At 42.2% G+C, this 16,959-nt stretch overlaps 1 protein-coding gene across 2 annotated transcripts in view; it reads right to left on the bottom strand.

The window, feature by feature from the left end:
* CNOT6 (CCR4-NOT transcription complex subunit 6) overlaps window positions 1–16,412 on the bottom strand; it is a 32,616-nt gene extending 16,204 nt beyond the window's left edge. The window contains exons 1-2 of one of the 2 annotated variants that reach the window (XM_030957166.1): window positions 16,254–16,412; window positions 1,752–1,865 (exon numbers count right to left, since the gene is read on the bottom strand). In XM_030957166.1, the coding sequence (XP_030813026.1) occupies window positions 1,752–1,863 (112 nt within the window). In that variant the 5' untranslated portion in view covers window positions 1,864–1,865; window positions 16,254–16,412. The remainder of the gene's footprint in view (window positions 1–1,751; window positions 1,866–16,253) is intronic. The other variant, XM_030957165.1, reaches the window with a different exon arrangement.
* Between the last annotated feature and the right edge of the window lie 547 nt (window positions 16,413–16,959).

Here is a 16,959-nt window from a genome sequence, read left to right as displayed (position 1 = left end):
AAGATTTTTTTCCTCCAGGGGTAAATCCTTTCTCATTTACATAAATCATTTCACTGTACCAAAAGCCTTAGGAGTACCAACACCAGTTTTTCCAAGGCAAAAAGTTAGCTGGATTACTTTAAAATGCCCACTGTGACTCATCAAGGTTAATGACAGTCTGGTTAATATTATATCAACACACACACTTTTTAATTCCCTTCCTTAAATTATTTTCTCCAAAATAAGAATTCATATTTAGTGCCCAAGGAAGGTTACGCTGAGACATGTGCATCTGGGACTCAGTCCCTGGCAACAAAATGTTTAATAGTGGTATAATTTCCAGTGAGCTGTAACAAAACAAAGCATAAAAAAGCCTGTCATGAAAAAACATGATTTAAATGAGATCAGTTAAAACATTTGTGGCTTTCTGTATTATGTGACAAGTACTTTGCAAGGAAAGGACAGTGTGAACATTAATGAAACAGAAAACACTGCACATTTTATTTTCCAAGGCAAATGCATACAGCTCTTAAGGGATTGATGCTCGTTAAGAAATCTTTTGAAAGGTTTGAAACACAAATGGATAGTTCTTTGCATTTTAAAAGTGAATTAGCACCTCTCCCCCACCCCCAATGCAAACAGGTGACTGTGATCATAGAAAGCCTTGCAGCTGAAAGGATTTCCAATCAACATCCCTGATCCAGGCTCTCCACTCCAGCACCTCCCTTGGCGGGAATCAGTCTGTAGTGAGATTACCAGGCATGAAAGGAAAGAGCCATCACTTAATGCACTTCCTATGCAGAGCAGCAGATGTCCAAGAGGATTCCAAGCCTAATGCTGATGTATAACGCTGATTCCTGAAGCAGCATTTAACTGGGTTTCTGCATCTGTAACCTTCAGTAAAGAATGCTATTCACATGGGGAGGCACGTGGTACTGGAAGCAAGGCACAGATTCAGTGAACTGGATGGAAAGATTCTTCACAATTTGAAGAACTGTTTGTTTACTCCTTCTTCTATAAATTTCTGTTCTCTAATTTCTCTACAGTCATTTTAAAATCCTACATGGCAATTTTTGCAGTTGCTTAAAGAGCCTCCGTATCCACACAAAATTACAGCTTAAGTTTAAAATGTCACAAAATTTTTTAATTCTTAAAATGTTTGCTTGAATTTCCTTGTAAACACTTTTTGTAGCAAATTCAGGATTTACTCTACAAATCAAGAGACTAGTTGACCAATTGAAATGCATGCTTATGAATTCTGACCATTATCTTAGTTTTCAGAAAAGATTCAAGAGTACAACAGTATCTCAAAGCTTGCACAGATTGTGGAGGCTTTGGTGTTTGTTTTTAATCTTAAGAACAAAGCAAAATTTACAACTGCTTTTAAACAGGAAACTTTTGCTTCATGGACTAATACCTTGTTGTTACATTATCTACAGGAAGAACATACCACTACAGATCAACCTCAACTTCACCTTCTTCTCGCTGAGAGATTAAACCTTTAATTCATGCTCTCACACACTTCCAAAGAGTTCACATCCATATCCTCACCTTGAAAACTTTCCCTATACATGGGGATTTCCCACTTGCCCCACCTTACCCCTCCCACAGCTCCCTGTGTTATCCCAGCCCAAGCTCTTCCCGCCACACAGCCTCAGCTATCCCTGTACTCTGCTGCCTCACTTCAAGGTAGGCAACTCCACCCCAGACTTGTCCAAGCCCACACTACTTGCAGTGAGTTCTTAACTCAGGACCATGCCTCAGTTCCTTACCACTTATTTCCAACTCTGCCCAGTGTGATTTCTTTCCATTGGCTGCTTCCTCTGAGGACATAATTGTGTACATCCTCCGTGGATCAGGTGGATCGTACTTTTCCTTGGGCATTCCTGTTGAAACCAAAAGGCAAGTGATTAACTGAGATATTACACACTGAGAATTCTTTAGAAGGTAATTCCCTTTTCAGTTAAATTTCATACTAGGCTTTTGTACCAAATACTTCTCAAAGCTACAGATAATGTGCCAATTTACAAACGTCGCTGAATAGGAAAGACTGCTATAAAATAGAAAAGCAGAGATTCCTAATACTCCTAGAATGGCAGACAACAGCCTAGGCCCCCCCAAAAATTTACCAGAATCTACAAAGCAATTTAGAAATTGTGTCCCACCACCTTCCATGGCTATGTTGTGTGTCCTTCAAAACCAACACATGCCACTGCAGACTCTTGTTTCTTCAACAATGAAACTTCAAAAAGGGATGACCATGACCACTGGGATCTCATACCCCTAGAGAACACATTTGCTAATAAATCTGATTACCCATCAGTTCCAGGTTTACTGCAATTTTCAGCTTTTCACACAAATCAGCATCAAGAAAAGAATTAAGGTTTTAAAAAGATCCTCAATTCTTTAAATCTGCAAAACGACAGGCTTTAATCCAACCTTCACCCTACTCTCTGCAATCTGAAAATACTGCACCCAAGGTAAATATTTCTATCACTTTCTTCAGCCAGGTATTTAATACCAAAATTTAACTTCACTCTTCTCATTCACATCATTCCTGGTAACTTTATAAGAATAATTTTTCTAGGTTCTTTTTACCATACTAAATCATGCACCATGACAGAGAAGCAAACATTCCTCTCCAACAAACAACAAGCTATAAATCTATTTATATGAAATAGAGAAATTAAACAATGCTGGCTCAAATAACACTTAAAAACACATTACAAGCAATATTATGCAATTATTAATCAAAATACATTTCAGCAATATTGTAATACTACCCAAATGCACTCAATAAGCAAGAAGCTATACTGGTCAAATGTCTAAGGACATCTTCCTACCAAGTCTTTTAAGGCTTTCTCATTTTTTCATTTCCTGTGACAAAGTGAAAAATGTTATTATTATATAAAAAAACCAAAGAATAACTCCTAGTAAAGAAGACCATCAACAAAACTTATAATCTGTTTACTGATTTTACTGAAAAATGTTTACTCTGCATGTTAAACAAAACAACAGAAATCCACCAAAAACTTTCTGATAATTATGCATCCTAATTAAAATAAAGCTTTTAGGTATCACATGCTTACTTTAATATATCAGCTCTTTTACTAAGTCACACTCCTCCTTCCCTTTCCCACTCCCACTACTGGTCAAAACCAGATTTCTGCAGTAAAAAGAAATTCCCCTTTAAGAAGTGAATTGTGGGTAAAAGGATCAGATTATAAATAGCAGCTGGGTGAGGCTCCTTCCAGAGTGAAGGCATTTGAGTACCCAGGGTGTGGGAATTGCCAAGTGTAACACTTTTTACATCAAACTTCACTAATTAAATGAGAGGAGAGTGGATTACAATCTCCAGAAACGTAAAAGCCTAACTTCTTCCTGCAGTAACTATGCAAAAATATATATCACAGTAATGTACAGAGCATCTCTTCTGAAATTTCTACATATAATTATATATAATTCACAAAGACCAAGTAGGAATGCTCTGGCTTGTCAGGAAACATTTACCTTAGTCAGACATTTACTGCTTTCTCTTCCTGCTGCTCCCTGAATTAATAAATATGTTCCAATTTTTCGAGAAGCAGGTATAGCAAAGACAGAAATCTCATTCAGTACAGAAACACGAACGCTCCCCAGAGCACACTCAATCACATGCACTAATTAACAGCTTTGCTGGTACCAGCAGTGTATCACTGCTCACTGCTAGAAGAGGATGACATACTTTTCCAGTGGGTTTTGTTAATGTACACTAAAACAATTAGAGATTTAAGAATTTGGGGCTTTAACACTGGATCCTGATGATCCTGCACTCCCAGTCCCTCCATCTCAATAAAGTCACCCTCCCTCTCTATAATAAAGTTCCTGCTCTTGATGGTTTTCCCTCTCTCACTGCTGCATTTCTCAGAGGATGAGTCCCTGCTGTTTAGGATTACCAGGTGCCAAAAAAGCAGCAAATGCTTGAGAGCCTCCTGGCTGAAGGAGCTACTGCTGCCCAAGAGCATCACTGCCACCAGGCACATCCAGGATACTGTCACACCAGGCATTAGCACATCTTCATCTATCACCCAGAACTCAAAATTTCTCAGGAACTGACAGGAAGGCTAATTTTGGATAGTATCTCACAGTACAGCAGAAAATACAAGCACAACACCTTCAATTGCATTTCAAAACTTCACAGCATGGAGTAGTTCAAGAAAATCAGTCTCTTTTACTGTCTCCTTTCTCCACCTCCCCAAATCCAAATTTAGCACCTGCTAAGCTGCTACAGTAAAACATAAAAGCTGAGGTAAACATCAGATTACGTGATAGAGTTTTGTCAGACTAAAGTAATTTTTAGTAAGACCCATAAAATAGCGTTGAACATCCTTAGAAACATTGATAACTGCAGCTCTTAACAATCATCATGGTAATTTTCAAAAGAGCTTACACCACCTGTAATTTTCACTTACACCAATACAGATGGTGAAACACCATTAATGTTAGGTTCTTATTGCATACAGTAAATCAGTAGGTAAAGGAGAAAATCTTTATAACAAAGATATGACATGGATTCCTGGAAAATGCTCCAGACTACATAAATTTAATGAAAAGGACATTTAAGTACGTTTGAATGCAAATAAAATAGTTTACTATCTTGTACCAGGTTATTAAAATTGTCATTTTAATAGCTGTAAAAACAGAAGAGCTTGAGAGCTGTACTGAGTGTGGCTGCCCACTCCCACTGTGGGGCACTTAGAATTAACACCCCTTACCCCACAGAAACTGAGCCAAGCAAGGCCCATGAGGTCAACAGTGCCCAGGTGTGACATAGGAATTCCAGCTCAAGCCTCCAGTGCAGACACTGCCCCGAGCCCTTGTTTGTGCAGAGGTGCTGAGAGACTGGCACTGGGACAGGGTGAGGGGCAGCAGGGACTGACAGCCCCTTCAGGGAGGGTGACAGGGACCAGGAAGAGAAGGAAAAACCTGAAGATTGTTGTGTCAAGGGAGGCCAACCTGCTGGAAGAGAGCTGACAAAGCTGGCTGCTGCAGCAGGTGGGTGATGGAGCTCTGTCTCAGGCTTCCCTCAGAACAGAGCACTGCAGACAAAGCCAAATGCTCCCAGGTGGAGCTGCCCCCATGGCTGCCTGTCTCTCCAGATGACAGCCATGGCTGCAGCCAGGCCAGGCACAGCCAGCCTGGGCACTGGGGCTGTCCTGGACAAGGACAGTGTCATCACCAGATCCTGGGGTGCCCTCCCAGCCACAGCACCAGGGCCATGGAGGGCACCACGTCAGCAGGAGTTGGTGGCCTAGAAAGGACTTCCAGGAGGCCAAGCCAGTTTAGATACACTGCTCACTGTAGAAGAACAAAGGGAGCTCAGCTCATTGCCTGACGAGACATTTGGAATGATAAGTGTCCATGGACATGTGCAAAGTGGAAGCTGGACTATGAGGTAATTAATGCTCCAGGTGACTGGGGAAACTACCAATAAATAATGTCTTCAAAATGGAGAAATGAGCCTGCTCTGAGTGACAGGGCAGGAAAGGTGACAAGTTTTTTTCCTGTTCTGCCATTTATGAAATTGGAAGATGACAAGGAAAAGATTTAAACAAAATAAGCAGGTGAGCAGATACTCTGAGATTAAGGTTTTGGGGTTTTTTTAAGCACCCCAATACTGCAGCAATTCTTCATTTCCTGAAATGCTCTCTACAATACCATGATAAATTAACTCAATTTCAAAACTAAATGAATTGGACAACTCCTGCATGCCAAATACAATCTTTTATACCATTACTATGGATGTAGATATCAAATTTGCCCCTAAAACATCATCTTTAGATTAGGGAAACTAGAATTCTAAAACTGTATAGAAAATGATGAACAAGTATGAGCAACACAGTGTTCAGATGTAATTTCAACTGATCCAATCAACTATTCCAAAGTAACTATTTCCATAGTTACTATGAACTATCTATAAAACCCATTTACAAATCTGGGAGTACCTTGAGAAATACTTCAATTCAATCCCAATGTTGAAGCATTACAGCTCTGCTTCTGAAAGTTCCTAACACATGTCAGTGACTTCTTTTGAATTCCCCTCCTTCCCCTTTACTTGCTTTTCCTTGTCACTGACACACTAATGCAGATCTGGAGATAGCCAGGAGGGGAAAGTAAACAAAGTAGCACCACACCTGATCAAGTGCAGAATTACTCAAACTTTTTGCTACTTTAATTAAAAACAGTACATAAATGATGCAAATCTAGAGCTAATCAAGTAAGAGGTAACAAGACAATTGGACAATATTTTCCATTTGTTGATACAGTGCAGTATTACTTGCCAAATAAATTACTTCTCAACTGCTGAAAAGTAGCAGGATAGAAAGCAATCAATTAAGTTGCTCAAAGATTTCATAAGAAAACAATAGCACATATGAGAGACTTTTTTTTCCCTTTCTCTCTCCAAACCCTCAACTGGAAGCTCACCCCAGACCATTCTTTTGTAACCTTGTGCCTTTAACCCTGAAGCTCTTTTCCATGCAATCCGAAGTTTCACTTAAAATGGGTTTCAATGACCTTCCCCACAAATATAAATGTTTCTTAAATTGACTGGTCTGTTTTGAATTCAAAGTTAATTTAGGATCTTCCCCACCCTCTACCACTTGCACTGTGGTTTTACAATGCATGAAGCAGAACTAAGCTGGTCCTGCTGCAGTTCCTCCTCCCCAGGACCCTGTATTTCCACTTCACTCTTGCATCAGCATTGACTTTTGTCTGATAACAAAGGAGCTGGTGGAGAGAATTAAACTGGCTAAGGGGGGGAGAGGGAAAAAATATATTTAAGGGAGACTGAACTCCTGTGTTATTCTTTCTGTATAGCAGGAATGCATGTGTGGATTTGCAGCTGTTGAAATCAGGACACCACCATAACAGCACTTCTGGCCACACTGACACAAAATCTCTTCTTCCACAGCAGGAAGCAAACCCTTGGTTCCAGCTACCCTCACCCAGTTAAACAGTAACACTGAACAAAGTCTGAAATCCTAACTGAAGGCAAAGTACGTTGCATTTTAGATAACTTAAGGCTGTAGCAGGTCTAGCAATGTATAGGCTGATCAGATGTGTTAAGCTGTATTGAAAGGGTTAATTTCTACTGTTGGGCTTTATTAGAATTAACAGGAATTTCTGCTTTCAACTCCAAACAGTGACCCTCTTCAAAGGGAACAGAAATACCTCTAAAAGATAACCACTGTACTTTGGAAAAAAATCTTTAAGATAATTTCATAGTGCTGTATTTCAGTTTTACTATAAAACTGCAGATTTGCCCTTTCCTACTCAAAGACTCACCACCCCTTGTTTAAAAACTGCATTTCCAACATGAATCAAGCTTGCTGCTTTTCATGTCCTCTCACGGGTGATGCTTTACTCAGCAAGTCATGAATTTCTATGGGAACTTAATTACATTTCAGCTTGAAGTACAGGCAAATAAGCAACAACATTGTCCCTGGCCAGGATGACAAGGTGCAACATCTGGCACGTCCTCACAGAAAAGCCACAGCAGCTTGAACAGGGTTTATGATAAAGGTCAGTCCCTGCAGAATTTACACACTTGACTTGATGAGTTGAGTCAATGACTGAATTTATCCTCAGCCTGTTCCATGCCTGGGCAACAAACTCGAGAGTGATGTCAATACTGAAAACTGATGGAAAAATATTCATGGGCAAGATACCATGATGAGGAAAGGAAACAAATACCCAATGCAACCCAGCTAAACCTCAAGTGCCCTGTGAGGTACATTTAATGTATTTCAGCTAAATTCTTATTTTAAATTATTTGGCATCACCCCACCCATGTAAGACATAAAACAAGAGAATTGGATGGTTTTTTTGCATCCTGATACTGTTCCTACAAAGACTTCTAAATTTCATGTTATCTTATTTCTATAAATGTCTTATTCAAAACATACTAAATTGAAACTTTGTTTTTTTAAAAATAAATCTTAAAATATGCCTGTGGGTTTGTATTTCCCAACTACTAGCAGGTATACACCATTATATGGAAGAATACTCACATTCTGCTAACAAACATAACTTGCTACATAACGCATACTTTGTTGCAATATAGTATACAATATATATGTTACACATAGTTAATACATGTATTTATACAGAATGTATTTTCTACAAGTATTGTAACATGCAATATATCTGCAAAATATATTTTGCTACAATATACAAGCAGATAAACCAAAGTTCAGGAAAACAGGTGTGAGCCATCACTCAAGAGAAAAAAAAATCCAAAATAATTATATCTGCCTCAGAATTGAGAAATCCACACTACAGTACGTTAGAACTAAAATCACAAATATTCTGAGGCTGAATAAACAGAAATTTAAGGACTTGCATATCTACTGAAATAAAACCTTACATTTAACTTTGTAGGCAAGAACCAGGTCCCTCTATTGAAACATATACAAAGAAAACACCAGTGTTGCAAGAAACCACATATTTATTTTTTTCCCTACTAGTATGCTACTTCAAGGCAAATATCAAGTCTGTTGTGTAAACACCTATTATTTGTGGACTAGTACAAACACTCTTGGCATTTTATTTGAAAAAAGCTGTTCAAGTATTTTTTTTTTTTTACAGTAAGCATTTGGTACTGAAAAAATAAGGCTAGGAAAAATCTGACTGGGAAATCAGCTAAAGGTCAACACCTGAATTTTTCAGAACACATGCTCTAAGTTAAAAATTTCCTTTTGCCTAGTGTGGGGAGGGGATGGCACATACCAGCTGTGGGCACAGGCAGAACTGCAGCAGCACAAGGACAACTCCTGAAACACTCCCCCCTCCCAAGAGACTCAACTATAACATGTGGGAAGGTGTCAAGATCCCTTAAACCCAATTTATAGCTTAATATTGGAATTATCTAAATTAAAATGATAAGAAAAGCTGTTGAGTCAACACCAAGTCAATTGATTCATTCCAAGTACTTTTTCACTCCCTAAGATCACATTTTAGTGGCTGTTAGCATATTAAGATTTAATGGCTTCATCAGAGATGTATTGCTTCTCCATCCTATTTTGAGGACTTCTAAAACTGTAATTTTACACGACTGCCAATACACACCCACGAGTTACCCTTCCTCTTTTCCAGACTTAACATAATGCTGTGGGATGTGAACATGCATGTGAACATGTGTAATAATAAATACAAGATACTGATTAACTCAATATCCATGAATTCATGTAAGTGTATCTGGAATATTATTAATCAGATGAGTTATTTGAATTTGCATATATAAGTCCTACTAGAGAAAACTCAGAAGCTGACAAATGCTTTAATATTCTTTTAAAAATCTATAAAGCTGTTAAAGTTCAGCAAACGCCTTAATCTAGCCAAAGCTGACTAAAATGAAACATAACCCTCCTGAAACTCAAGCAAAGCATCCTGGTTCAGATAAACTGGGCCATAAATGTCAAAGGATTTACTTGCTGTCTTCAAATCAGGAAGACTCCATTAGACTAGAGAGCACTGACTAGAACAGGCTTTAAATTTTGTTAAGTTCAAAACTCAGTCATTTCAGATTTTTAAGAAGAGCATATTAAATTTTGACCTGCAGGTATTTCAAATTTAATTAAGGTTCCTTTGTCCTTCATAACTACTTGTTTATGGAAATGCAAACTGGCTGGCTCCAGCTGGCAGTGGCAGGCATAGGGAGGATGTCATTTCCCCAACTTCTACTTTTTCTACCCAACCCCTGCCTATTACAATTTCCCACAGATAAGCAATGTGCAGCCCCATGTTTTAATGGGGTACATTTTATCTTCTAAACCTTGCACAGTGTGAAAAACTTGTTTACCATCATTTCACTAATGCAAAGAAGCAATTGTCACTTCTATGTTCAGCTGGTACAAAAACTAGTTTAGGTTCAGAAAAGAAATCTAAAATGGTCAGAGTAAAAAAGGCACAACTGAGGACAGAGGCCCTTGACTCCTCCATCTTCTAGACAGACCTCCAAGACAGACCTGTTCTATCAGACCCATGATAAAAACCCTCAAATTCCCACCCCTTCCCCTGCACAACATATAATCACTAGAAACACGATGTCCAAATGTTCTCAGTGTTGCAAACATGGTCCAGATGATTAGAATAGCTCTTAATGATCAGAAATTGTATCTAATTATGACTCTAGTAAAAGGCTGCCGTATACAAAACAAACACTAACACAAAACCAAATTGCAAAGCAAAGCCTGACCTTAACTGGTACCCCTGGAACCACATTGGCTAGTTAATGAGTACTACACAGCATTCAGCTTTTTGCACATTCTGTTAGTGTATTCTGAAAAGCCAATATATTAAAGAGATGTCAGATTCACTAATTACTTTAAGAATTTAAATAAATTGCATTGCATTACAGAACTGTGTACTGTACAAGTCAGATGGAACCTAAAAGACCAGCTTTAAAAAGGAAGAGCTGTGTTGTAAAACATTTAGCTTCAGGTTTTATAAAGGCAGAAAGACAAGGCTTAAAAGCTTTCACCTACAAATGTCTCTAGAAAGCTGAGAATAGCCTTACACTCCAAAACATTAATATAATACCAACTCCCACTCCACTGCTTGTATCCAATCATATTTGACAATTTATTTATAATTCTTCACAATACACAGAACACTGTTTCTTGTTTAGGGGACCTAGTGCAAAATTTCTCATCTTGGTCCAACTCAGTAAGCTACTCTAAATACTGGCACATGCACCAACATGTTCCTTACCACATTTTCCTTTACGTGTCTGCAGAATGCTTACCACATTTCTGTTGTTCCATGGGGGAAAACCAGAAGTCACCACACAAAACACTATTTCTTAGTCTTACAACAGAACTAAGGAGTAAGAGAGAACTCAGTTACTTTAAATTAAGTTTGGACATGAGCTCATTTTCAGCATTCCTGCTATAGAACTGAACTAGAGCTTGACAAGAGATGTCAGTGTCCAAATCCAAAAATCTCTGCCTTCCTAGAACACAATTTCAAGATACTTAAATGCTTGTTAGTATTAGTGTTTCTAAACTAACTGAAGGTCAGGATGTTACAGAAGTCATTGCACAGTTGATGCTCTACCCATCTAGCCACATCCTGACAGCAAGCAAATAATTCACAGATTGGTTTTACTTCAAATTTAACCAACAAGCCTAAAAATGTTTTTCCACAACCACGCTCTTATGCAAAAAGCCAACTCAAGTCTTCTTTCCTGTCCCCATGTTCCACTGTATCATCTCTCTCAGTTGTGTTGATGCCGCTGTTTGTGAGACAACACCGAAAACCAAGAATGATACTCAGCTAAGAAAGTGGGGCTTTGAGGTTGTGGGGGTTGGGTTTTTAAAATAATGAAGTATCAGTGCTCAGCCACATCACTGGCTGGTTTTGAGCATTACTCTGGCAATGCTTGTACTGACATGGATGATGAGCCACCAAAGTAGCACCTTTCCAAATTCTGCCACTAGAGATAAGTCCTGACCTACTAAATCAGAAGAAACCATGAGGTGATCTCCCTATACAGAAAGCACCTCTGCCATGACTGGCCATTGCAAATCTCCAGAGGTAGATCTTTCATGCTCCTCATCAAAACTGGATTCCTTACTAGTTTTAATTATTCTTCACCCTTATTAGTTGTTCCTAAAAGCTCCCATTCCTGAAAGTACTCTGCAGATGAATTGTGATTCATGCTGCACTGAAATTCCTCTTAATCCACAAGACCTTTGCTTTGTCAAACAAAGATCCTCTGCTGGGTGAGCAACTGTTAAAGCTTCTTTAAAACAATATTTAAAAGTATTAATGGTCAGAGTGCGGCACAAAATTCCTCAATACTTTTTACATTCAGCCATTACGAAGCCATTTCCTTGCTCTGACAGGTGATACACATCAGATGGCACACAGCCAGCCCTGGTGGGGTTTTAGTTTAGCTTCAAGCCTTCTGTCTTTGGAGATGTTGGCTAAACGTGGCCTTCGTCGCAAAAATCACATGGAAGGTCTGTCTCTGAAGGAAGTTTGTTCCTGATCCCTGACTTTGCAAACTGATTTATGCAGAGAGATACTTTTGTGGAGAGGCATTTAAGTCAGATCAATGTGCAGGATCCACATCTCACCCATCAATACACTCCAAAATAGCTCAAGCAATAAAGCTGCATATTATTTGTAACGTGCAGGATATGACATTATTGCATATTCCTGGTCTCCTAACCATGGCAAGATGCTGCACCTTCATGACAGGATCCATCACTCAAATTGCTTCAGCATGTTCTGGAAAACCCCAGTGTTCCAACTGAAACTGCTGCCTTGCTAAAGAAAGCTCAAAGGATGCTTTGGAGATACAGGTATTATAAAATGGAACAAAAACTTTAGGAAGGTCTTCAGGTAGGGAGCCCCTTCACTTGCAGAATAAAGGCTGCATACCAGGAACATGAACTAAGATGCACAAGAGTGCCATTCAAATATACAGGATGTGATCACAATGTCGAGTTGGCAGCCTCCATAGAACAACTAACAGCATTCCCAGTCTAAAAAAATCCGAAGTCAAATCAATCTCTTCCTGCAGATCTCCACTGTAGCATAAATTGGAATCCTAACAGCAAGTATTTTAGTTCTAAAATAAACAACTGTATATATTTACTGCTCCTAGTCCCTCCTTGATTTATACACTAGAAAAAGGCCTCCAAGGAAAGGATTCATGTTGCAGTCTTACAAAAGGAAAAACTGAGTTGTTGCCAATCTTTTTTTTTTAAACAAGCACCATCTTGGAAGTGCAATTAGCAGCTAAAAGTACACGTTAAGCATTTAAACAGCTTTTTCTTTGGGACCTGCCTAAGCATTTGTAAACTCTCAAAGATGCCAGCTGCAGAAATTGCTCCATGTAGAAACTGAGAGTGCAGGTCCTCAAGTTTATGCCAAGACTCCCTTCTTGAGTGGACTTGTACAGCCCAATTTCAATGTAAGAACATAAATTATGTCGCTTAACACAATGCTATTAATCTTGCAGGCTATTGTACAATAATCACACTTCCAAGTGTGAAGCACCAACACTTTAGAAGGAACAAAACAGATGAAACCCTGCAGTGACTCAGCTTGAGCAATTTATGCATAGAGCTTTCAAAATTACACCATGGAGAAGGCTAAATTTGGACTGGAATCAGTAATGTCAGTGTTTTGACATGGGAAGTAGTGTAAAACCTCAATATATGATTGAAAACTCCAGATACTTTGTATTCAACTGGGCATGGCTCAACCTCTGCCTCATGCAACTAAAACTAAAATCTGGTGGTTGGGTCTGTGGAGAATATTCCTGTGGTGTTTTAAGGTCACCAGTAGCTTTTTAAAGCCCAATGTACACAATTGCAATTTTCCAATACTACATATACTTCTTGAAAATAGAAATAAGCGTCAATTCTTGTACATCCCTTCAATTCTGAAGACTGAAAGGCATCCTCATTCCTAAAGATTTCTGTGTAGCATCTTTGTCTAATGTGGCCTCATTTGAGACTGGGATATAATGCTCAGACTGCACATACAAAAGTGTACAGCCAAAAGGACATGACAAAAACAGATAATAATTTAAAATTCACCAGTCTGTTAGCAAACAGAACCAGGGCCTCTGCAACAGGGACTGCACAAGTGGATGAAGAATTCTGGTTCACCACATGGACTCCTGGCACAGTGGTGAGCCAAACAGCATGGCACAGTGCGCTATGAGCACTAATATTTAAGTTTTTTGGCAACAGATTAACAGAACCATTTTTTATACAGCCACATTTTCAAATATGTATTCTTTTGTTCATATGTTGGGAAAGAATTTTTAGTTTGCTCAGTCTTGGAACCATTTTGAAAACAGTGGTTTCCACCACAAACACTGAACTTGGTTAAAATAATGTCTTCCTAATATCTAGTACAGCTCTATCTTGAAAAGGTACCATGCTCATTCAATTTGTGACCCTTCATAACATGTTTTCAAGTCTTCATGTATAAAACGTCAGATGTATTTACCTGCCCCTGCAGTATTACAGTTTCATCTATCTTTATATTTCAATTCTTCCTCTAAAACTCAAGCACAGTAAACAGCCTGAACACGAGACTGTATTCAGAGTTCAACTTCAGAATGCAAACAGAAAAGATGCTTGGTAGGAACCTTTTTAAACATGGGCTGATCCAAGCGATTCAGGTGAAAAGTGAACAAAGAGTTAAACCAAATGCGAAGGGCTCCATTTCAGTAATAGCATGAATAAACCCCCACAGAAGGCTTCATTGCTAGCAGCAAACTCCACAGAGTCCAGATGAACCAGCAGGAAGAACAGAGGGCGGATAATCCTGTAAAATTACCCCAGTGGAAATGTTGATAAATTCCCAATTACGAGACCTGCTCTAGAATGAAAAGAAATGCGAGATACAATACAATTACCAGTCAACACTTGCACATCTTTGTATTTAAACCAGACAAATACCACAGGTATTTCTTAATCCCTTGGATTTTGAATTAGTTACCCACTGTGCCGAAATCTAGATTATGAAAATAAGCCCCAGAAATCAAATGAAAAAACAGGCAATCTGCAACTCTAGTTACAAAGCAAATCCCCATCCATAAATTCCTATTTTCAGTGATACAATCTTTTATGCATTTGTGGAAATACAGATGGCTGTATTAAAAACAAACAAACAAACAAACAAAAAAATCAAATCAAAACAAAAAAAAGAACCAGAACAAAAAAAGCCAAGAAAACCTTCAGCTTGCTGAATTTGTTTTGAATATAGTTCTTACATTACACAAAGTAAAGCAGTAAAGAATCTGGTTAGAGAAGACCTCTAAGATCAAGTCCAACCTAGGACTACAACCTATAGGTTTCATATGAATTTTTAATGTTTGTGGAAAAAATGCTGATAAAATACGTGTTCACCATAGATACCAAGACACAGACAGGTGCATTAGACATCTCCTTTTCTAAAGCCTTGTCTGATCCCAGGCTTATCGCTCTCCATAAAATTCTGGAGGAGGAAAGGCTGTCCTGTGAGCCCCAGGACGGACCAGGGGGTGCGGGAGCTGCCCACTGCCCGCTCCCCCGCACGATGCGGTTCGGCGGGCAGCCCAGGCGTTCATTCCCCGCGCCCCAGCGGCGGCAGTGACCCCGCTCGGGCCCTGCACGGTTACGGACCGACGGCGGGGCCGCGGCGATCCCGATCGCAGCCCCGGCGCTGCCGCCCCCCGCCCCAATTCCCTCTGTTTATCCCTGCATGCGCCTGTCCCACAGCCGCGCGCGCCCGCCCCCCGCGCCTCCCCATTGGCCGCCGCCGCTGTCACTCACAGCCCCTGCGGCCCCGCATTGGCCGCCGCCGCTGCCACTCAGGGCTCCCGCCCGCCCCGCCGCTCCCTCCGCCGGAACGAGAGAGCGGCGCTCCGGCCCCGGCGCCAGCGCGGCCGCGGCTCCCGCTGCCGGCGGGGCGGGGAGGGACGGACGAACGGAGGGCGGGCGGCTGCCGCGGCTCCTTCCGGAGCAGGCGAAGCGCTCCGCTGACAGGCAGCGCTGCCGCCCCTCGGTGCGCGCCCAGCCAGGCGGATCGGCCTCCGGGGAGGCAGCGGCGCGGGGCGCCGTGCGTGGAGGGTGGACGGGCAGTTCCCCCGATTGATGTCATTTCCCTCGGCCTTTTGTTAAATTCTTTTAAACTCAATTGCACGGTGAGAGGAAAAAAATAAAAAAAGCCAACAAAAACAACAAAACCTACCAGCACCAATAATAATAACAACAACAACAAAAACAAAAAAAAACAACTTCAGGCTTCCAGATGCCATTATACTAATTTCTCTTAATTGCCTCTCGATGCAAACACAGCCGGGCTCCTGCGCGGCGCCGCCCGGCCCGGCTCCCTCTCAGTCTCCTTCCCTGCCTCCCGCTCGCCGGTGGGCGCTCGCGGGGCTCGGCCCGGGCGTGCGGAGCCCCCTCCCCGCCGCCCCCGCTTCGAAAGCCGCCGTTCCCCGCCGCCTCCCCGGCCGCGGAGCCTCCTCCGGGCGTCCTCGCAGCAGCGACTGCCCAGGCCCAGCACACCCCCCCGGACCCCCCCACGTCCAGAGGGGCCTCGGGCCCCCCTGACACCCCCAAACGTCGCGGCGCGGGGGCTTCTCCCCGCCGAGCCCGGGGGTCCCCCCTCGCCGCGCTACCGCCGGTCCCCCCTCAGCGCACTCCTCCCGCAGCGCTGCCCCCCCACCCCCTCCCGGGCAGAGCCCCCCGCTCCGGGCCGGGCGCCGGGGCCGCCCCTACCTGTGGCTGCAGCATCCCCGTCCCCCCGCCGCCCTCGCTCCGCCGCCTGCCTGGCTCTTTGTTTCCTGCCGCGGGCCGGACGGGAGAGCGGCTCCCCCCCGCCTCCTCCTCACACTCATTGAAAGCAAACAAGCATCATGGCGGCGCTGGCGGCGGCGGCGGCTGCGGGCGGGCCGGCCCCCCTCCTCCGCCTCCTCCTCCTCCTCCTTCCTCTCCTCCTCCTCCTGCTCTCCCCTCCGCTCTCCGCCCCACCTGCCCAGGCCGCCCGCACTGCGCGCACGCTCCGCGGCCGCGGAGGGAGGCCGGGGAGGGGGCGGCAGGGCCGGGGGGGATGCGGAGGGAGGAGTTCGGAGCGCGTTTGGGGGTACGGCCGCAGGAAAAGTGGGTGAAAGTAACGGGGGGGCTGCGGAGGGAGGCTGGAAAGCCGTGCAAGTGGTGCATGGCAGGGAAGGGGCTCCTAGCAGGAGCCCAAGGAAGGCGAATGGGAATAGTCACTTGTTTGGAAAAGAACTTTTAAATTCTCCTGCAAAAGGCCGAGTGGGGAACTCAGCCTTGAAGTGGATGAGCTCAGAGACGATGCGGGTGATAGGCTAAATGCTTTTTAGGAAAGACAACATGTCTTCTGTGTTTGTGTTTTTAATGGAAAACCTGTGCTTCGGATCTTTCCCTGCGACACACTCAGGAACAATGTTTACTGTGAAATGTG

The sequence above is a fragment of the Camarhynchus parvulus genome, chromosome 13 (genome assembly GCF_901933205.1).
Source record: "Camarhynchus parvulus chromosome 13, STF_HiC, whole genome shotgun sequence".
In the NCBI taxonomy this organism is placed as follows: domain Eukaryota; kingdom Metazoa; phylum Chordata; class Aves; order Passeriformes; family Thraupidae; genus Camarhynchus; species Camarhynchus parvulus.
This window is presented reverse-complemented; position numbering and strand designations above follow the sequence as displayed.